This window comes from Streptopelia decaocto, assembly GCF_964273445.1.
Source record: "Streptopelia decaocto genome assembly, chromosome: 9".
Classification (NCBI taxonomy): Eukaryota; Metazoa; Chordata; class Aves; order Columbiformes; family Columbidae; genus Streptopelia; species Streptopelia decaocto.
The window spans coordinates 13,200,640-13,221,284 of NC_138664.1; the positions used below are offsets into that span (position 1 = coordinate 13,200,640).

The window sequence follows — 20,645 nt, forward strand, 5'->3', positions numbered from 1 at the left end:
AGCTGCGGATGCGGCGGCTGGCGCAGGCGCTGCAGCAGCTGCGGCACTACCTGCCGCCCGCGCTGGCACCTGCGGGGCAGAGCCTGACCAAGATCGAGACCCTGCGCCTCACCATCCGCTACATCGCCCACCTCTCAGCCCTGCTGGGGCTCAGTGAGGACGTGCTAGCCTGGCGGTGGGGGGCAGCCCCCCAGCACTGTCCCCTCTGCCCTCAGGGCCTGGGGTGCTGCCCGCTCCCAGCCCCCCGCCTGCACCCGCTGGCCCTGGCCCCACGGGATGCTTCGGCCCCTGGCACAGTGGGCTGAGGGTCACCTCCCACAGCAGGGACACCCCTGGAGCTGCACAGGGCTTCTGACATGGGGCCAAGGTTCTGGGGGTCGCCCCCATACATCCCTGGGATGGAAACCCTCTCAGAGCTGCACAGGTCCCCCAGCTCCATCTTGGGGTCCTGGCCATCACCGCCCCGCAGCCTCAGAGCCGTGACCCTGCTGGAGCCCCCCTGGAGATGCAACACAGCCATAGGCACCGGGACAGCTTCTTCCTGCTGCCTGGAGGCTGCAGGCCCTCCCCAGCCTCCTGGGGCAGGAGTGATGGACACTGGACCCCCGGAGACCCCCATACACTGCTCCCAGCTGCCTGCACACTGCCAGGTACATGCAGCCCCCTCCCCAGCTCAGGCCCTGCTCCTGCACCCACCATCCTCACGGGCAGCAGGGCTGGTGGATCCTGGGGACAGGCAGGACGGGGTGGATGGTGCCCAGGTGGTGTGGGCAGGGTTGCACCAGCAAAGCCACCTGCCTGCCACGGCTGGGGTGTCTGCATGGGCTGGGGGGCACAGTGCGATGGTGCTGAGCCAGGGAGCCAGCCTGGGCATGGGGTGGGGGTCAGGGGACCCCCATGGCCACTTACCTGACACAGCATTTTCTGCACAGCTCAGCAGCCCACCACCCCCAGACAGGCTTGTCTCCCTGGCCGCCCATGCAGCCCCCATCCCACCCAGCTGCACCCCAGCACAGCACTGGGGGTGGTGGAGCTCATCCTGCACCCCCAGCCAGCACAGGGGACAGCGGTGTGGCCATGGCACAGAGCCGCACAGGAGGGGACCGGGGGAGGGACCTCATTAAAGCTGCTGTGCACTGCTGCACCCCGAGTCGTTACTGCAGGACCCCACTCACTGCACCCTGACTCATTACTGCAGAGCCCCCTTGCTGCACCCTGGGCCTGGGCACCCCCCCACACAGCCGGGAGCTGCCTGCAGGCCAGGGGCTCACTGCCCCCTCCAAGCCCACCCCACAGCTCAGAGATGTCACCAGAGCTGGGGTGACAGAGGGACCCACCAGCCGGGGTGTTCCCCAGCCCCACTGACAGGAAGGGCAGCTCCCACCCACCTGTCAAGTCCCAAGCCGTCCTTGTGTTCAAACCATGCAGCTCTGTCCCTCCAGGGACCTGGGACCATGTGGGGACATCCTGGTCCTGGGGTGGTGGGGACCCCTGGGCACTGCACGGGGGCAGGGCCCAGCAGGAGAGCTTGCACACAGCTGTCAGACGAAAGGGCCGGGGAGCTGGCGTCAGCAAAGCCCCCAGAGCCACTTAGCACCGGACTTCTAACGGCCTGAGGGGCTCCGCGTCCCCAGCCCCCTCCTCATGCCCACCACAGGGTCCCAGGCACCTCCTGCCCAAGCCCCAGTGCAGTCCCCCACACCAGCCCCACAGAGCCGGCACATGCCCCGTGCCCCCGTACGTGCCCTCTGTTCCCAGCATCCAGCACCGTGGGCGAATGCTGCCATGCAGCCTTTATTGACCCCAGGCCTCGCAGTAGCCCATGGGGCCCAGCGTTGTCCTGGGCAGCTGAGGGCAGTGGGTCACCCCAGCAGCCCAAAGCCCCCTGTCCCCCCTCACTGCCCATCATACAGGCACCAGGCCCTGCCTGCAGGCAGCAGCCCCTGCCCCTCAGCAGCAGCGAAGGACCCCCAGCTGGCCCAGGGAGAGCATTTGGGGCTGGGGGCTGAGAGGATGGAGTGAGCAGAGGTGGGGAGTGGGTGGTGGTCCAGCCCAGCCGCGGGGCCAGGGGCTCCGGGAGCTTTGGGCTGAGTCCTGCTGGCCCAGCGCCGTGCCGGGAGGAGAGTGGGCGGTGGCCAGGGCACAGGGTTAGCTGTGTGTGGTCGCAGTCGCGCTCTGGAACCAGGCCAGCACCGTCGCCTGGTTCTCCTTCACCCAGTTGATGTTGGTGCGGGTCCTCTCCAGCGCCTGCTCCAGTGCCCGCGTTCCTGACCCGAACCCGATGTCCTGGTTGTCTGCCTTGAACTGCTCCAGCTGCCAGGGAGAAGAGGGGCTGGAGCAGGTGTGGGGTGCCCTGGCAGCCCCCAGCAGTCCCCAACAGCCCATGGCAGCCCAGGACAGGAACAGAAGCTGCTCGGACCCCTGGGCACATGAGGCGCAGGAGCCCCTCCCAGGGGCTGCGGGCCGAGGGCAGGTTGCCAGGTGCCAGCAGCACAGAGCTGTGTCCCTGTTCCTGGTGGGGCTGAGGTTCCTGGTCCCACAGACCCTGTCAGGGTCCAGCCTTACCTGCTGCAGCTCATACTCCGTGGAAAACCGCTGGGTCACTGCTAAGATCAGCCGGGAGAAGGAGAAGGAACCGCCCCCATACCTGGGGGAGCATGGGGACAGCTGAGCTGGGGGCCCTGGGCACAGCAGCACTGGTAGCCATGGCTGCCCCGACCCCACACGGCCAGGGGAAGGGACACAGGGGCACAGGTGGGCAGGGGATGCTGCCCACCCCAGCCAGCCCCCCCAGCCCCCTGTATGGTGCTCACTGGCTGAAGAGCGTCCTCCAGTTGCCACGGATGAAGTCCCATGCCAGGGGCTGCCCCACCACGTTGCTGGCGATGCTGTTGATGGTGGAGGTGGCATCCTGCCTGCGGATCTTGCTGGGGTCCACAGTGTACTGCAGGTACCTGGGGGGACAGCGTCGGGTGAGGGGACAGCCAGGACAGAGCCACAGCACCCACCCAGGACCCCGCACCCACCGGTTGAGGATCCAGGGGTGGGGGCTGCAGGTGAGAGCCGTGCGGAGCTTGTCGGCCTCAGACACGACGGTGGCCTCTCGGAACCGGTCCCAGATGAAGTCCCAGGCCTCCTCCCCACCCGTGGCCACCATGCTGCAGTAGATGGAGGAGCGCAGGTTCGGGGGGACCCTGCGGGAGAGAGGAGATGGCTCAGCTGGGAGCCCCATGCTGTGCCCAGCCCAGCTGCCCACTGTGGCATCGGGGCACCCTGGGGACTCACGGGTTCCTGGTGACATTTTTGTTCCAGTCGTTGAAATACGTGGTGGCCAGTTGCTGGCACTCGGTGATGCCGTAGGAGCAGGCTGTGCTGATGGCATTGATCTCATTGTACCTGGGGGGACAGGGCTGCACTGGGGACCAGCTCACAGCAGCTGGGCATCAACCGGAGGGTGCTGGGCCTCCAGCAGGGCCATGCCTGCTCCCCAGTGCACATTGGGGTGATGGTCCCAGTGTGGTCAGGGACACCCTCAGGGTCCAGCCCGTCCCCAGGGCCACAGCACTCACTGGTCCATCAGGCCACTGGGTCTGGTGTTCCAGTCATTGGTGATGTTCTTGTAGTAGCTGAAGAGGGGCGTCACCTGTTGCTTTATGTATTTCTGGGGGCAGGAGGACAGTCAGTGCCGTGGCATGGGCAGCAGCCCCCCTGGCTCTGGGTGCAGACCCAGCCCCTTGGCCCCGTTCCCCCTGCCAAGCGGCAGGACCCACTGCGGTGGCACCACTCACCGTCATCACCCCGAACACCTCGCTGCGGTCAAACATCAGCTGGAAGTACTGGAGGTTGTTGAGTGCTGCCCGCCAGGGCATGTACTCTGTCTCCTGGCTCAGGAACCGTGTGGTGTCCAAGGCCAAGGTCACATTGACATACTTGGCCCTGCGAGGGGTGAGGTCAGTGTCAGTCCCATGCCCCGCAGTGCTGCCCACTCCCAGGGCACCCACCCTGCCAGTCCCCTCACAGTGGCAGGCATTGGGCAGTGGCATGGCTCACCTGGCCAGGTTAAAGGCGTCATCGATGATCTGAGCGCGGTTGATCACGGGGATGGCCTGGGGAGGGCAGAGTGGGCATCTCAGGGCAGCCCCGAGTGGGGTGTCTGGGTGCAGGGGGTGTGTGGGTCCGTAGTGGGGCCCTGGCCAGCCCCGTGTACCTGGGGGTCTCTGGAGAGCTGCCCAAGGAGCTGGTCCCAGTTCTCCTGATTGTAGTTGACGCGGAAGTACCCGCTGACATTGAGGTTCAGCAGGAGCCAGTTGGAGCTGCCCACCCTGAACTGCTCGTTGGTCGCTGGGGGGGGAAGAGGATGGTCGGCCACAGCCACCCCCGCACCTACTCCTCCCACTGAGGCCCCCCTGGGGGACCCTGATCTCTGTGGGTCAGGGGAGGTAGCAGCAGGACCCCCACTCCCGAGGTGCGTCATACCTGAGTCTTCGGTCAACCAGTACCTGTCACCACCAACGTTCTCGCTTGTCTTCCAGGTGATGGGGACGATCCACCTGTAGCTGTGCCGGGGACAGGCAGGCAGTTGGACCATCCCTCGCCCCCAGCCCCGCGCCACCAACAGCCCCCTGCCCCACTCACTTGAAGACAGAGGGTCTCTGCACCTCAGACGTGGGGTCCAGCAGGAAGTGTTTCTGGGTGACAGTGCCGGTGCTGGTGTCAACAGTCACCACAGGGAAGCCCATCTGCAGCGTCCAGCGGTCCATGATGTTGCTGATGGTGTCAGGCAGCGAGACGTTGTTCTTCGTGACAGCCTGCGGGGAGAGCAGTGCCACAGTCAGCAGCGCCAGGGGGGCCACATGGCCAGGACCTTGTTCCGCTGGCAGCCCCCAAAGCCAGGGCAGCAGTGGGGAAGGGGCTGGGCTGGGGGGAGCAGCCAGGAGCAGCCAGCCCCCTCCTACCTGTTGCAAATGCTCCCAGAGGTCCCTGTAGACGGTGTTTCCATAGGCAAAAGTGTGGAGGTAGGACTGCAGGAGAGATGGGTGGGCAGGGTCAGGGCCGGCATGCAGGACACCCGCAAAGCACCCGTGGGGGGCCTTGCCACAGGCCACCCCACCCACACTGCGGCTCAGTGCACTGGCAGGGCCTCACCTGCAGCCCCTCCTTGAACACGTCCTCAGTGAGGAAGTCGGAGAGCATTCGCAGCACCGACGCTCCCTACGGAGATGGCAGGTGAGAGGGGCACCCCACAGCCCACCCCCTCTCCTGGGACCCCAACCCGGTCCCTGTGCACCTGCAGCTCACACACCCACCTTGCTGTAGGCGATGCTGTCGAAGACCTCACTGATCTGGGCCGGGGTGTTGATCTCGTCCTCGTTGAAAGAGAGCGGGTGGGAGGTGGTCAGGGCGTCTGTCGCCATCACCGTGTACACCTCGTTCAGCACCATCAGGTCTTTCTGCAGTGGGAGTGCCAGCACCCACCTCAGCCCTGCGCAAGCCCTCCTGGCAGCAGGGGCCGCCCTCAGGGTGCAGGGGTGGAGGGGGTGTCCGCATTCCCTGCCCACACCCCTTGCCCGCACTGCTGCCTGCTGGTCCCCCACTCACAATGTCCCAGGACTTCTCAGCCCAGTCGGCACCCAGGTACTCCACGTAGGAGGCGAATCCCTCATTCAGCCACAGGTCATTCCACCACCGCAGTGTCACCAGGTTCCCAAACCACTGCAGGGGGGACACAGCATCATGTCAGCCCAGTTCAGCTGGCTGCGGGGCAGGCGGGGGGCACAGTGGGTACCTGGTGGGCCAGCTCATGGGCGATGACGGTCACCACCCGCTCCTTGTTGCCAATGGAGGAATAGGTGTTGTCATAGAGCAGCGAGTTCTCCCGGTAGGTCACCAGCCCCCAGTTCTCCATCGCACCCGCATTGAAGTCAGGGAGGCCAACCTGGTCTGGAGATGGAGGGGTCCCATTGATGTGCCGCTGCCGGGGTGCTGGGCTGGTCCCCCCCGCAGCTGGTGGCTCCAGCCAGCGCTCCGGGCACCCCGCAGCACCCACCGGACTTGGGTAGCGGGTACGTTGTGTTGTAGTGTCTCTCAAAGAACTTGAGGATGTCGCCAGTGACCTGGAGCGCGTACTCGCCCTGGCCCTCAGCAATGGCCTCGGGGCGGCCCCAGATGCGGATCTAGAGGGGCAGACATGGGGCTCAGGCACTGCCTGGGCTCAGACCCCCGGGCGGGGGGCTCCCCCAGCCCCAGCCTACCAGCACGTTGTCTGAGGTGTTGTGCACGTAGCTGAACTGGCTGACGATGAAGGCCAGCAGGTAGGTGGACATTTTGGGGGTGGTCTCAAACTCCGTGACATTCCACATCTCCCCGTCGATCTCCTGCTGCCAGGTGCCTGTGGGGAGCAGAGGGAGGGCAGTGACCCTGCAGTCCTGCCGGGCTCCCAGACCCCCCCGGGGCTTCCCCTGCCCCACTCACTCCTGGGGGGCATGTTGGAAATGGCCTGGTGATCAGAGGGGTGGATCAGCGTCACCGTGAAGTTGGCTTTCATGGCCGGCTCATCAAAGCAGGGGAAGGCTTTCCGCGCGTCGGCCGCCTGCATCTGCGTGGTTGCCACCACCCTCCTGCCAGCAAACCCTGTCATTGCTGGGAGGCTCTTTTGGGGCCAGCACCCCTGAGTCCCTCCGCTTGCCCTGCACCCTGCCCACTCCCCACTCCTGTCCCCACTGGGGTGGATGTGGATGCAGGGGGGCACAGAGGCTCCCCCACACCCACCCCACAATCCCAGTGGGAGAGAAGCCCCAAACCCAGCATGTGCCCCCTGCCACCCTGTGTCCAGCCCCGTGCCCCCCAGGCCTGTGCCCTCCACCCACCTCACACCCGATTCATCCTCGTATTCACTGCGGTAAAAGCCTGCCAGGTCATCAGCCAGCTCCCCCGTGAAGCTGCTGACAAGGCGGTAGCGCTGGCCCTGCTGCAGCGGGGACTCCAGCTGCACCACCAGGTACTGGGTGGTGGTCTCCAGCCAGGTCCTGGTGATGGCGGGCACGTTGGAGTTGTCCAGCGCTTGCAGCGAGGCAAGGAAGGCTCCCTGCTGTGTGTAGTTCAGCTTGTTGCTGTGGATGAGGATCAGATTGGTGGCTTCCACGCAGAGGAAGACCACACTGCTGTTGCCCTTGAAGATGTACGTGCTGTTGTCCTTGGGCTTCAGGAAGGGCTGCAGGGTCACCTCGTAGGACTCCGGCATCAGTGTCGTTGGCAGCCTCCACTGGTTCCAGGCCTCAGTGGGGCCGGTGGTGGCAGCCATGGTGGTGGCAGCCGTGGTGGTGGCAGCCGTGGGGGGGGTGTCGGCAGTGTCAGTCACCTTGTTCTTCTCCTGGGCGTACACCACCGAGAGCGCAATGATGGTGGCCACAGCGCCCACGCCCAGCACGATGGCCACAATGCCCACGCTCTTGCTGATGAAGAAGCCGGCGGCCATGGCAGGGCTGCAGGAGCGTGGCTCACGGAGGAGGTGCTGCCCACTGGCACGGCTTTTAGCCTCTCGCTCCCACAGGGTTTATTAGTCCAAGTTAATGGGTGAAGTATTAAACGACCATGAGGCCTGGGGTGGCACTGGCCCCTGGGATGAGCTTTCCATGCGCCCGCCTCCTGGCCTTGCACGAGCACTAAGACCCGGTGCCACTGCAGCACGGGACAAGACAAGCAGCTTGAGATTGCACCATCGGGACAGGGAGCGCAGGAGCAGGCACTGGCCGGGGCTCCCAACGTCCCTCCCGAGCACCAGCCTGGCCCTGTAGAAGGAGGGACAGAGCGGGGGTCACAGCCAGGCTGCAGAGGGTCCGGGCAGCGTGGTGCAGCTGGGGCCATGCTGGGGAGGAACCCGCCCTGCCCGCAGCCCTCTCAAAGTCCAGGGTTGCATCACTCTGCTCGCACCCCAGGTCAAACTCCCGGGCCCCTGAGCCCAGCCCAGGCAGGCAGGTGCCCGGTGCCACCATCCCGGGCTCCCAGCAGCCTGCACAGGCCATGGGCAACACTCGCCCTCCCACCAGCCACAGCCCGGGAGAGCCAGGGCCCAGGGCTGGAAGAGGGGGTCCCACAGCACAGAGCCCCTGCAGGGGCCTGGCTGCAGGCAAGCAAACACGTGGGGCTTGGGGTGCAGGGCAGGGGCACGCACTGCTCCAGATGCTCCAGAGCTCTCTGGCCGGGCAGGGGGAGCAGCCCAAGCCCCCCAGCTGTGCGGGTCACCCCGGGAACTCTGCCAGAGGCTTCTCCAGTCTGGGAGGCAGAGCAGGCACAGCAGACAGCCAGGGAGCCAAGTCCCCTGTGGGGCAGTGTGGGGAGGTGCTACACCTTGTCCTGGGAACAGAAACTCCTTGTTCCAACTCTCCCACGGGTGATGTGGGCAGGACCTGCTGGGAACCCCAGCTCTGGGGGAGGGGGAACCTGGCACAAGGCTGAGCAGTGTCCTCAGGGAACTGTGCCCTGTTTGCCCACACCCAGCTGCACCCGCTGGTGTCACCACACGGGCAGAGCAGCGCCGGAATGCTGCTGTGTCCCCAGGCACCCCTGCCCTGCAGAACCTGGCTGTCTCCATGGCCTGGCCGGCCACCGCTGTGCGCAGGGTTGTGGCACAGCCACGCTCTGCCCTGCTCCCTGCCCATGCTTTGGCCGAAGGCACAGGGTTTGGCGAACGGCTGGGACAGCTCCCCAGGATGGGGGCCACAGCCAGCCAGGAGGATGCTGGGCACCCCGCGTGTCCCCATCACATGCACACTGTGCCCCTGCCAGCGCTGGCCCCACACACAGACCCCTTGGGCACAGCATGTTGCACCACCCCAGCTCAGCCCCGCACACGCTGCTCCCCCGGTAGCACCAGCCAGTCCCCATGTCCTCCCGTGAGCCCCCGCCCCGGGTGCCCACAGCCCCCCCATGCCACCAGCACGCCCTGCCCCAGCACAAGCAGGGTTCTGCACCCCCCTGCACAGACTCACCCCAGGGAGCTCTCGCAGATGGCACACACACATGTCCCACGTCCCACACACAGGCACCCAGGGCACAGGTGGAGAGGGACATGCAACTCCCTTGAAGTTGTGGCCCCGCACACCCCAGAGCCCTCCATAACCTCATGCACCCCCACAGGCCCCCAAACCCCATCACATATGGGCTCTATAACGCCCGTGCATGAGTCCTGCAGCCCTGAACACGCAAGCCCGTGGACGCGCTGCCAACCCCCACAGCACCCGCACAGCCCGCCCCCACTCGGATCCACAGGACCCCCGGCTCAGGGTCTGGGCAGCGCCCCCCACTCACCTTCCTGCGCTCAGTGGCACGGAGAGAGGGGCAGTGGGGCTTCTACCCACCTCGTCCCCAGCGAGGCACCCTGCCTGCACCCTGCCTGCGCCCTGCCTGCACTCAGCTCCGGGTGCCTCAGCTCCTCAGCCACCAGCGGGAAGAAAGTTTCCTCCTAAAGCTGCAAGGGAAGGAACCCGAACCTCCCCCCTTAACCCCTGGGCTGCTGGCCGGCCGGGGCTGCTGGGGCACGGCTAGGGGGGCCAAGGCAACGGGGGGAACGGGGGGACCGGCCCCAGCACAGTGTAGGGCCAAGGTCAGGGGTCTCTGCTGGGGAAAACACCTCTGGGGCTGCGGGACCCCCCTCACCTCTGCTGAGAGGCGTTAGGGGTGTGCACCAGAGACTGACACAGCCTGGGGACTGTGGTGCCCTGTTGCTGGGGCCAAACTGACCCCGCCCACCCAGCCCCTACACCCCAGAGCTCCCCCGGGGTCCTGCTGGGGGGTCCCCTCCCTCACACCCCACCTCTTGGCCAGCACGCTCAGCCAGGGAGGTGGCAGGGAAGGGGACAAGCCACCACCCAGCAGCAGCCAAGCCAGGCTGTGCCCCCTCCCCAGAGCACCCACACACACTGGTGGTGGTGTCCATGCTTGGGGGGTGCCCCACCCAGCCCCCTGCACCCCCTGCCCTGGTAGCACGGGGCTCAGAGCTGTCACGGTCCCTGTGGACATCCCAGTTCTGCGGTGGGGGCACGCAGGGTTTGAGGAGTGCAGCACCCCAGGGCACCAGGCCCCAGGTCTGCCCGTTTGGGAGCAGCTTGGCACAGCAGGCATGGGGCCAGGCCCTGGGCTTGGCAGGGCAAACACGAGTCCCCTGCGGCAGGTACCTGCGTGGGGTTGGGCCAGTGTCAGGTGCCACCACCTGCTCCCCCCACACTGCCGGGAAGGGGGCCCTGGAGCTGGGGGTCACAATCCCATGAGCAAGCCCTGGCTGAGCTGGGTGAAATCCAGCACCTGGTGGTGCCAAATCACAGCCTGGCTGGGCCGGGCACAGGGGCCACAGCCCGGTCACCAGCCCCAGCCACATCTCCCGTGTCCAGACACACAGGCAGCTGGGGCAGGGGAGCAGAGCCCTGGGCAGCCCCTGCCCTCTGTGTCCCCCAGCTTGCCCCGGGGATGTGGAGGGGCTGGTGACCCGGCTGTGGCCCCTTGGACACACAAACCACTGCCAGCGCCGGGTGTGTCGCACCCTGCCCTGGGCAGGAATGCTGCTGCCTGCAGCAGGGCCAGCTCTCACCTCAGCGCGGTCTCCCCCCTTCCTCTGCGGGGCACCCAGGCTCCTGTCCCGGGTAGGATGCAGGGTCCTGGCAGGCAGGACACTGTCCCTAAGGAGCCTGGGCTGCCAGGGCCACCTCAGCCCTGGGGCAGACTCCGAACAGTCCTGTGGCCACAGGGGCCACGGCTGCAGCCCTGGGTGGGAAACGGGGAAATCTCTGCCTGATTTTGCAGTGGCAGGGGACAGGGAGCAGCTGGGGACTCACCGTGCCCAGTGCCGTCCTCAGCCTCCCGCAGAGCCGGGTGCCGGCAGGATGTGGGCCGGGGACAGAGCTGGAGCCGTTACCGGAGGCAGCTGTGCACAAACATCTCCTCGCTGCAGAGGAAGCACGTGTGGCTGGACACATCCTGCACCAGGGACTGCCGTGCCACCAGGGCCGCCTGCACCGGCCCAACTCCCAGCACCCCTGTGTTCCCGGATGCAGCAGAGCGGGACATTGGCACCATGCCGAGCTCCCCACCGTGGGGCAAGCCAGAGTTTTCCCCTCTGACCATCCCAGCACCTGCCAGACTCTGCGTCCCAGCCCAGGACAGACCCAGGGCACGGCTCACCTGCTGCCCCCAGAGCACTGCTCCGGCAGCCAGCAGGAGGAGGAGGCGGCTGGCAGAGAAGCAGCAGCAGGTTGCCCAGCTCCTTGACCTCCGCCAGTCGCTGGCCATGGCTCATGGCCAGCTGTGGAAGGGTTAAGCTGCAGGGAGGGGAGACAGCAGGAAAATTCCTTCCAGGCAGAGTCACGGTTTCCCTGCCAGGGGAAGTGGAGGCAGAGCCCCAGAGCGCAGCTGGAGGGAAGGAGGGGAGGGGGCTCCAAGGCTGGTGGCCAGATGGAGCCATGGTGGGGCCCAGGGCAAGAGCTCAAGGAGCTCCACAGCTCAGGGACCTCAGTGTCTGGCCATCCTGTCACCATGCTCACTCAGACCCCTCCAAGACCTGCCCCCTGCACCCAGGGCTTCGGGGACCCCAGCCCCACAGCCCCCACATGCGCTGCCATGCCATACACAGCTGCCGTGAGCACAGAGAAGGGATGCTCAGTGGCAGGAATGCAGGAGATCTGGCAGGGGGACAGTGGGCACCTGCAGGCTGCAGACTGGTGACCCTGCCCTGAAAGGCCCAGAGCAGGGAACATTGCTGTCACAGCCCAAGCGGGGCCACCGCGCTCCCTCCTGCCTGCCTGGGGAGGGCAGAGTGCAGGTAGGGACCTGCTCCAGAGCCCACACTGAGCAGCTGCAGGACCTCGCCATTTCCCACCCCTGTGCAGCAGCCTGGGCTCCAGCCCCACCAGCCGAGAGCCCCCACTGTGAAGTGTCCCCCAGCCCCTCCCAGTGCTCCCCCCCAGGGCTGGGCCAGCAGCACCCACAGCAGACTCAAGTTCAGACCATGGTTTATTAGGACACAGGGACCCACCAGCCTGGTCCCTGCCTGGCTCTGAGCTCGCAGCAGCTCGCACGAGCAGTCCCAGCCCTGTGGGTCCCCCCCCCCAACCTGGGGTGCCAGAGCCGGGGCAGGCGCAGGGACGCGGGGCACGGGACAGCCCAGCCCCGGGAGGCTGAGGAGAGGACAAGCCACTGCTCCGCCGACAGCCACCAGCTACAGGTGCATTTCCACGTTCCAAGAAGTGCTGGGAGAGGCAGGACCTGGCTCTTCCCCCCACAGCGAGGGGAGAGGCTGTGCACCCAGGGGGAGCAGGGGACAAAAGGCCACCCGTGTTGTGGGGACACCAGAACAGAGCCCAGGCCCAAGGGGATGGCTAGACGGGCAGCAGCACCGCGCTCCCACTGAGCCCCGTTGCCCTCCCCACTGCTGCAGCCAGCCCGGCCCCCGCAGGAACCCCAGACCCACCGTGTGCCACAGGGACAAAGGCCTGGTGGGGTAGCCCCGCAGAGCCCAGCGCCTGTCCCCAGCCAGCCCCGGCCATGGCCAGCAGGCGAGGGCAGCCCCCGCTGCAGGACGTTCACATGAACTGCGACAGGTTGGGCACTTTGATGTTGATGTCTCCGATGTTGATGTTGCGGGGGATCTCAGGCAGGTTGATGTTCTTCACAGCCGACACGGCACGGGAAGGAGCAGCTGAGAGGCCTCCCTGCCAACAGGAGGGACAGTGACCAGAGACCCTGGCCCCCCACCCCACAGCACCCCTGCTCCCAGCTCAGCCCCACACTTTGCCACAGGAGCATCCCTGAACCGAGCCTGCCCCGGGCTGCTCTGCCCCCCGAGCCCCCGGCTGTGTTCCCCCACACAGCTCAGGGGCGCAGCTCCCACACCCCTCCCAGCTCGCTGATGGACCCGGCCTATCAATAGCAGGACAGGGAGCGTCGGGGACACCGTGATGTGTCCCTGCTGCATCTTCACAGCAGCACAAACAGGGGCAATAAACCTTTCCCTGCTTCGGGTTATTAACCTTGATGGAACAGCTATTTCCATGCTCAGGCTGCTCTCTATGCTCCCAAAACATCCCCAGCCCCCTCCCCAAGGACTCAGGCAGAGACTGGGGACACCCCGTACATGACACCCGGAGAACCCAGGCCTCTGTGGGGACAGCTGGGGTATTGCCACTCACCTCCGCCTTCTCCAGCTTGCTCTGCGCTTCCACTTGCGCCACGATCTCGTTCATGTTGGTCTCCAGCACCATCCCGCCAATCACCACCTCCTGCAGGATGTGGTGGACCTGCTAGGGAACAGGAGCGGTGAACCCATGAACCCAGCCCTGTTCACCGCGCAGCAGCTGGGGAACCGCCTCGGGGCTGGAATTTCCCCAAAAGACCCAAAATCCAACCCCATCTCTGCCTCAGCCCACCAGCCCTGGCAGCAGGAGGCCACAGTCCTCAGTGCAGGGATCCAGCAGCCCCAGTTACTGCTTGTACCTCTGCTCTAGAGGACACCAGCCAGTGGGGCCAGGGCAAACGTCACCTGCCGGAGCCACCGTGCAGCCCCCGGAGAGCCCAGGTCACACACAGTGCTGGCCCAGCCTGGCCGGGCCATCTCGACACCTCCGCTCAGCCCAACTTCTTCACTTTCTCTCAGGAAAGACGGGACTGCGACACACACACAAGAAGCGCCGAACTGCTGAGAGTCTGCTGGGGCCTGGGGCTGACATGGCGCAGCGAGCTGCTCCCTCCTGCAGCCCCAGCCGGGGGAAGCGACACCCCCAGCGTGGCACGGGAAGGGCCAGTCATGATTTGCAAAGCAGTAAAACACGGGCAGCCCTGTGCCAGGCTGTGCAGCAACCCCGGCCCTGCTGCCCAGCACCAGCTCCTGCCGCGTCAGCAGCTCCCAGCAACCACCCTGCACAGATAATGCGTTTATGGGTTTCTGGTTACTTCTGTGAAATAGGTTGTTACTAGAAGATGGTTAAGTTATTATATTGTTTTATGGCCTCATGAGGGCACGTTGAACTTGTAAACGCTGTGGGAAACGCTGCCAGGGCAATGCTGTGAAAAATAAAGCACGCCAGAGAATGTGCTGGAAACCCAGCTTTGTGTGTAGGGTGACCATGACATCCCACAGGGCTCTCCGGTCCCATCCTGCTCTGACAGCAGCAGCGTGTGCAGGACCAGCACCGCACGGGGATGCAGCATCGTCCCGGGACCCCGCAGTGCTGGAACTGCTGTCACTGCTGTCCCCAGCGCAGCCCTGGACACCACACCAGCCACAGCTCCCACACCAGCCACAGCTCCCACACCAGGGGAGTATCTAGGCTGCAGGAAACATTCTTCCTTCAAGATCTGGCTTCAGCCCAAGTTGGACCAAGACCAAGAGGGCAGAAATCCCAAGCAAGCTTTGTTTTGCAAAAAGAAACACAGCACTTCCCGAACGAACTATGTCCTCTCCGGGACCTTGCAGCTGCCCAGCAGAACTCACGTTCTCCGAGATACGAAGCACGAGCAGGGGCTGCAAGAGCCTCCTCTGAGCCCTCCCGGCTCCAGCCTCCCCTTGTGAAAGAGGGATCCCTGCAGCTCTTCCACAGCTGACAGCCCAACAGCACTGCTATCACTGGTGCCTGAGAACTGCAGACTCAACAGCCCCATCCAGCTGCTCGCGGCAGGAGCAGGGACCCGAAACCCACAGCAGCTCCGACTTCACGGACTCTGTGCTGCACACGAGCACAAGGTGCATCTTAAGGCAAGAACAGAAAATCCCAGGACCCAGACAAGGCTGCACCCAAATCCCAGCCAGAGCACGCTGGGGTCAGGGTGTTCACAGCCAGAGTCTCCGCTTGGCAAACTCCCACCTCCCGCTGACCTTGGCCTCGTTCCTCCTGTTCTCATCGGGAGGTCCCCAGCACTGCAGTCGCTGTGCCAGTGCAGGGGCAGCACCGTGCCCAGCTCGGTCTGCGGCACAGCCGAGCCCGGGGGCAGAGCCCCATAGGGGCATCGCGGCGCAGACAGCCCTGCCCTGGCAGCAAGGGGACAGAGCGGGGACAGCAGGACACCCCAGGGGCAGCAGGACACCCTGGGGGTTGCAGCACCCCCCACAACACAGCCCAGCTCGTGGGAGCACGGGCACCCAACATGAGCACATCTGGGGAATAAATACACGGCAAACACGGAAAGAGAGAGGGAAGGACCAGCTGATAGTGGCCAAGGACTGAAGTCAAGGACGGGAAGCAGTGGGAGCGCAGGATGGGAAGCAAACCTACCAGAGAGCCTCGGGGTACCCGAGCCCAGGGGCTCCCCGGCAAGAACCCCTCCCAGCTCCCAGCCCACTGAACCCCTCAACTGGCAGGAGAGCTCAGAGCTGGGGTGACCCCGCTGCTGCTGGCAAACCCACCAGCGACAGTGGGGATCTCCCCTGCCCGGGGGCTGCAGGGATCACGGTCATACCACAGAACCAGTAACTGAGAGCATGTCCTGGCCCAGATGTGACCTGAGCAGCTGCCACTGCGCTCCCCACAGGTTCTTCTTCCTTCAATTTCCTCCTGCCTCTCCTTTTGCCCACTTTGATAAGAATGCTTTGTTGATGAGATAATCAGTTGTAATGTTTCTGAAAGTTTACCACCAGGCAAATTATAAAATCAAATTGTTACTTAAGTGGTTGCTGGTACATCCAGATCCAGATCGCCTTCTAAGAAGATTTGCTAACTGCATTTCTCTGCCAGAGTTTCTAAGTTGGAATTGCCAACCGCAAGGGAACATTTTGCAGCCTTATTTTTTCCCCACTCCTCTTTTTGTTGGCATGCTTTGTCTTCAACAAAGCAAGAAAACCCTTATCAACAGCAACACAAGTCCAGCACTTAAGCCGCACAAGTCAGCTGAGTCTCTCCTTTCTCCAAGCTCAGTCCTGGCTATCTTCAGCCCCATCTAGGAGATGATCAAAGAGGAATTTCCACCCAGAAACTCTGTCCAGCTAAAGAGGAAGCATTAAAGGCTGTGTCTCAAACCATAGTTTACTAAACAATTTGTGTTCCAAACACTGCCATTGTTCCTCTTTTTTCCTGTAGCTCTAGTGAAACGTCCCCAGGACTCCCAAGAGGTCCCAGGGCAGAGAGGCAAACGCCTGGCGCGGTGCGGCAGCCCACCCAGCTCCACCGCACCAGCTGGAGCCCCAGCATGGATCCCTGTCACTCGGCCGCACGGTCACCCAGCATTGGTGGCAGCCACCAGCCCACCCCATCGCTATGCCGTGGCTGAGAGCAGCCCCCCGCAGCAACAGAGGTGCCAGAGCCAGAGTCTCCACGGAGGGACGTCGCAGAGCCCAGCATCGCACCTCCTGGGGACAGGACTGAGCAGCTTGAGAAGACCCCACGCTGACAACTTCCCCACCCAGGATTCCACCCTCTCCCCAAAAAGTGACCCCGAACACAACAACCGCCCCTCTAAAAAGCTCCTGAGCTCGAGGCACGCAGGCTGTGGAGGGCAGAGTGCAGGGGACAGTGGTGCTGACCCGAGCAGCACACAGAGCCCACAACCCACCTTGTCCATGTGGAAGATGAGGTCCAGCTCGCAGACATTCTCAAAACACTTGTCCAGCGTCTCCACAAACACCTGGGGTGCAGGAAGGACGGTCAGTGCAGGAGACCATGGTGAGATGCTTCCCACACAGCCCCACAGGCACAGAAACCTGTAACCCCAACCACCCACTGTGACCCGGGCTGTGACTCCAGAGGGGACAAAACCTGCTTGGCAACCCCAGCTCCCTCCAGGCAGGGACGTTCCCAGGGCACACACAGGCAGCCCCAGGGCACCCAAACGTTTCTGGGGGAAATCCCAGGTGTGAGTGTCCTGATCCACTGCAATGCGGGGACAATGGCTGGTCACCATGTCCTGGGCAGGGCTGATCAAACAGCCTGAAAGGGGGCCAAGTTTCGGGAATGGTGTGAGCACAGAGCAGGTGACTGAGCAGGGCAGGCGGCTCCTGCCAGCTCTGTGCTGACACTCACAGAATGTCCTGAGTTGGAATGAAGCCACAAGGATGATCGAGTCCAACTCCTCTCCCTGCATGTGACAACCCCAAAATTTACACTATGTGTCTGAGGGTGTTGTCTGGTCTCTTCTTGAACACTGGCTGTCAGCTGGGTTTACCAAAGGTCCCATTACAAATCCACAGTTTTTGAACATAATTTTCAACACAATTTTTTTGAACACAATTTTTAAAATGCACTTGTAGTTTTGGGCCCTTCACACCAAGAAAGCCTTTGAGGTGCTGGAGTGAGTCGAGAGAAGGGAACGGAGCTGGGGAAGGGGCTGGAGCACAAGTGTGATGGGAGCGGCTGAGGGACCTGGGGGTCCTGGAGAACAGGAGCTGAGGGGAGACCTTCTGATCTCTGAACTGCCTGAAAGCAGCTTGGAGCCAGGGGGGGTCGGGCTCTGCTCCCCAGGAAGAAACGCCAGGATGAGAGGAAATGGCCTCAAGTTGCGCCAGAGGAGGTTGAGGTTGGATTTGGTGAAAAATTTCTTCCCCGAAGGGCTGTCGGGCATTGGAACAGGCTGCCCAGGGCAGTGGTGGAGTCACCATCCCTGGAGGGGTTGAACAGATGCAGAGATGAGGCTCTTAAGGACACAGTTTAGTGGTGCCCTTGGCAGTGCTAGGTTAACACTTTGTTTGCAGAAGACACCAAACTGAGCAGGGAGGTGGGCACGTCAGAAGGGACAGACACCCCACCACAACAGCCACCTGCAGGAAGGACCAGACAGACTGGAAGAGAGGGTGACAAGAATCTTGTGAAGTTCAGCAAGAACACATGCAAGGTCCTGCACCTGGGAAAACACAACCCAGGAGTGCAGCATAGGCTGGGATCTGGACAGCTCTGTGGAAGGGACTTGGGGGACAAGCAGCTCCACGAGCAACCAGGGTGCTGCTGCTGTGGGAAAGGTCAAGGGGAAACTGGGCTGCAGCAGCAAGGGCATCCACAGAGAAAGGGCATTATCCCACTCTGCTCAGTGCTTGTCAGGCCACAGCTGGAATTTTGTGCTCAGTTTTGGTCCCTGCTGTGCAAAACAGATGTGGATGGGCTGAGGAGGGGACAGGGAAGGGCCACAGAGATGATCCAATGATGGGGCAGCCGCAATGTGAGGAAAGGCTGAGAGACCTGGGCTTGTTCAGCCTTGAGACAGGAGACCTCAGCATCATGTTCGGTATTTCAAGGGTGGCTACAAAGAAGCTGGAGACTCCCTTTGTACAAGAAGTCACATGGAAAAGACGAGGGGTGATGGTACAAGTTACTGCTGGGGAGGCTCCAACTGGACACAAAAGCAAAATTGTTCACAACAAGAACAATCAGCCATTGGAATAATCTCCCCAGGGAAGCTGTGGGCTCTCCAACATGAGACACTTTAGGACTCAGCTGGGCAGGGGGCTGGGCCAGCTTGGCCTAGACCAGGTTTGCGCCAAGGAAGGCTGGACCAGATGAAGCCCCTTCCCACCTGGTATTCTGTGGTTCCATGATTAACAGTTGTACTCGGTAATCTTAAGTGTCTTTTCCAACCTAAATGACTCTGTAATTCTGTTTTTTAAAGACATTAACTCAGATTGACTTCCCCTGCTCCTTCCAGGTGGAGGAGCTGTGCATCGGCTAACGCGCAGGCAGCTCCCGCTCCCCATCGCCGCCCTGAATCGCTCCTCAGTCACTGTCAGAAGAGCCAGTACAGAGATGCCACAGACACAACATGCACCCCAAAGGTTTGGGGCCGGGTCACCCAGCAAGGACTGCGCTTTGGGGGATGGTGCCCCCCCAGCAGCGCAGGGCTGAGCAAGGGGCTGCCCCCGGGCAGGAACCCCAGCACAGACCAACCTGGATGAGGTCCAGGATGCCCAGCTCACTCTCCGAGGAGTCCACACAGAACACGAAATACAGCGTGGCGTAGTGCCGGTATATCAGCTTGTAGTCTGAGCCACCAAACAGGCTGTGGAGACACAGGGAGAGATGAAGAGCTGCGGGGGGCCGGGGAGACAGCCCCGTGGGGGTCAAGGGCACAGCCCCGCACGGACACCAGTGGGAGGGCAGGAGTTACCTGCCGCACTCCAGGAAGTTGCAGATGTGGTCATCCCGCTTCAGCACCAGGTGGAAAGTCTCTCGGATGATCTGCTGTTGGATCTCCTCCGCCTGCCGGGGGGCAAGAGCAGGCACCCATGGGCCCAGGGCCGCTGCTGTCCCCACCGCCCGACGGACCCCGTGCGCTGGCAGCACCGGTCCCCAGCGCCAGGGCACAGCCGCGGGGATTAACCCGGCCACGGGACACCCCGAGGGACCGGGCTCCCCCCTCCCCACCAGCCCCGCCCCGCACCAGGTGCTGGTAGAAGCGGACGAGCCGCGGCTTCCCGTGGTTGTTGAACACCAGGATGGCGTTGATCATCCCGGCGGCAGGCCGGGCCGGGCCGGGCCGGGGGCACAACCGGGGCCGCCGCTTCCGCAGCCTCCGCGCAGGAAACCCCTCGGCCGCCCCGGAAACGCGGCGGCGGGCGGTGCTCGGGGCGGCCCCGGGGCCCGGTGGGCTGAGCCCGGGCGGCAGCGCCGGGAAACCGTGCGGCCCGGAGCAGCCGGGACCCGGCCGCGGCCAAGGCGCAGCGCCGGGGCCCGGACCGGGGGAAGGGGCACGTTCAGAGCCGCCCTCGGGCGGTGTCCGGCCGCGGACGCAGCCGCTCTCCCACCGCCAAGGCCCGGAGCTCCCGGGCCGGGCTGCTGCACCGGGGCCCGTGCCGCGCTCCCCGGGACAGCGACAGCCGCCGCGGCAGGCGGGAGATGCGGCAGACGTTCCTCGCGGCCCGCACCGGGGCAGGGCACGGGCAGGGCTGGGCCGGGCTGCCGCTGTCCCCGCTGCTGCCGCTGTCCCCGCTGCTGCCGCTGTCCCCGCTGCTGCCGCTGTCCCCGCTGCTGCCGCTGTCCCCGCTGCTGCTCCTGCCCGCACCGCGCTGCCGACACCCGCACCCGCTCCCCGCCTGCGCCGCCAGAGGGAGCTCCAGCCCCAGAGCGACGGCAGCCGCGCGGTGCCACACCGCGGCGGAACGCGAGGGCGTGCGCGCGGGAAGGCGGAGCCGCTCAGCGGCAGGCCACGCCCTCTCTTAAAGCGCCACCGCCTGTGTCGGCAGAGGCTCTTGTGCGGGGTTAAAGGCCACCGGCAGGGCCTACAGTGCGGCCGGAGCAGAGCCTGGTCTGGCGGGGCTGCTGCCCCCGGCACCAGCAGGGCCATTCTGGGGCTCTGGCTGCCCTCCCTGCAGCCTCAGCCCCACTCCCTGCTTCTTCCTGGGGAGCAGAGCCTGACCCCCCCTGGCTCCAAGCTCCTTTCAGGCAGTTCAGAGGTCAGAAGGTCTCCCCTCAGCTCCTGTTCTCCAGGTGGAGTCCCCCAGGTCCCTCAGCTGTCCCCCAGTACACTTGTGCTCCAGCCCCTGAGCTCCTGGGTCCCACCTCATCAGGCAGCTAGCGAGCTGCACCCCCCATGAACTCCTGCTGCAGGGACACTGTGGAGGACAAGAGACACCAGACACACCAGGGTGGGGCCTCTGCTGAGTTGGGGGGGACCCACAGGCAGGACTGGGGTGGGACCCACGTGCACCAGGGGATGAGGGGATCCGTGAGTGTCCAATCCGGAGCAGG

The 20,645-nt window shown here is 64.2% G+C and overlaps 2 protein-coding genes across 6 annotated transcripts; both read right to left on the reverse strand.

Annotated features, from left to right (window-relative positions):
- Nucleotides 1-1,779: 1,779 nt before the first annotated feature.
- ANPEP (alanyl aminopeptidase, membrane) lies at nt 1,780-11,234 on the reverse strand. Of its 4 annotated transcripts, XM_082060890.1 has the most exons (22): nt 11,173-11,234; nt 10,827-10,936; nt 6,867-7,787; nt 6,472-6,617; nt 6,252-6,388; nt 6,047-6,173; nt 5,786-5,940; nt 5,599-5,712; nt 5,307-5,450; nt 5,146-5,211; nt 4,956-5,021; nt 4,636-4,808; nt 4,477-4,556; nt 4,208-4,341; nt 4,051-4,106; nt 3,789-3,936; nt 3,570-3,661; nt 3,286-3,396; nt 3,027-3,194; nt 2,814-2,954; nt 2,566-2,647; nt 1,780-2,313 (listed from the first exon to the last, which is right to left on the reverse strand). In XM_082060890.1, exons 3-22 carry the CDS (start codon nt 7,472-7,474, stop codon nt 2,149-2,151), a joined length of 2,913 nt encoding a protein of 970 aa, XP_081917016.1. In that variant the 5' UTR covers nt 7,475-7,787; nt 10,827-10,936; nt 11,173-11,234; the 3' UTR covers nt 1,780-2,148. The 4 variants fall into 4 exon arrangements, with proteins under 4 accessions (XP_081917016.1, XP_081917015.1, XP_081917018.1 ...); XM_082060889.1 differs by lacking the exons at nt 10,827-10,936; nt 11,173-11,234 and adding an exon at nt 9,307-9,687; XM_082060892.1 differs by lacking the exons at nt 10,827-10,936; nt 11,173-11,234 and adding an exon at nt 9,357-9,370 and having other exon boundaries at nt 6,867-7,677.
- A 748-nt stretch (nt 11,235-11,982) lies between these two features.
- LOC309443771 (AP-3 complex subunit sigma-2) lies at nt 11,983-19,966 on the reverse strand. 2 transcript variants are annotated; one of them, XM_082061027.1, is made up of 6 exons: nt 19,339-19,966; nt 19,066-19,157; nt 18,846-18,957; nt 16,528-16,599; nt 13,176-13,286; nt 11,983-12,698 (listed from the first exon to the last, which is right to left on the reverse strand). In XM_082061027.1, the coding sequence occupies exons 1-6, from the start codon at nt 19,405-19,407 to the stop codon at nt 12,570-12,572; spliced, it is 585 nt and encodes a 194-aa protein (XP_081917153.1). In that variant the 5' UTR covers nt 19,408-19,966; the 3' UTR covers nt 11,983-12,569. The 2 variants fall into 2 exon arrangements, with proteins under 2 accessions (XP_081917153.1, XP_081917154.1); XM_082061028.1 differs by having other exon boundaries at nt 13,176-13,283; nt 19,339-19,962.
- Nucleotides 19,967-20,645: the final 679 nt, after the last annotated feature.

What these genes read in the sequence shown, in the direction of transcription:
- ANPEP (XM_082060890.1), bottom strand. Translation starts at nt 7,474, where the DNA reads ATGGCCGCCGGCTTCTTCATCAGCAAGAGCGTGGGCATTGTGGCCATC. An exon ending in CTGAGAAGTCCTGGGACATT is followed by an intron (nt 5,451 to 5,598) that starts GTGAGTGGGGGA and finishes CTCCCACTGCAG; the next exon opens with AAAGACCTGATGGTGCTGAA. An exon ending in TCTGGGAGCATTTGCAACAG is followed by an intron (nt 4,809 to 4,955) that starts GTAGGAGGGGGC and finishes CTCTCCCCGCAG; the next exon opens with GCTGTCACGAAGAACAACGT.
- LOC309443771 (XM_082061027.1), bottom strand. Translation starts at nt 19,407, where the DNA reads ATGATCAACGCCATCCTGGTGTTCAACAACCACGGGAAGCCGCGGCTC. An exon ending in TCCGCTTCTACCAGCACCTG is followed by an intron (nt 19,158 to 19,338) that starts GTGCGGGGCGGG and finishes GCCCCCCGGCAG; the next exon opens with GCGGAGGAGATCCAACAGCA. An exon ending in GCAAGCTGGAGAAGGCGGAG is followed by an intron (nt 12,699 to 13,175) that starts GTGAGTGGCAAT and finishes TCCTGTTGGCAG; the next exon opens with GGAGGCCTCTCAGCTGCTCC.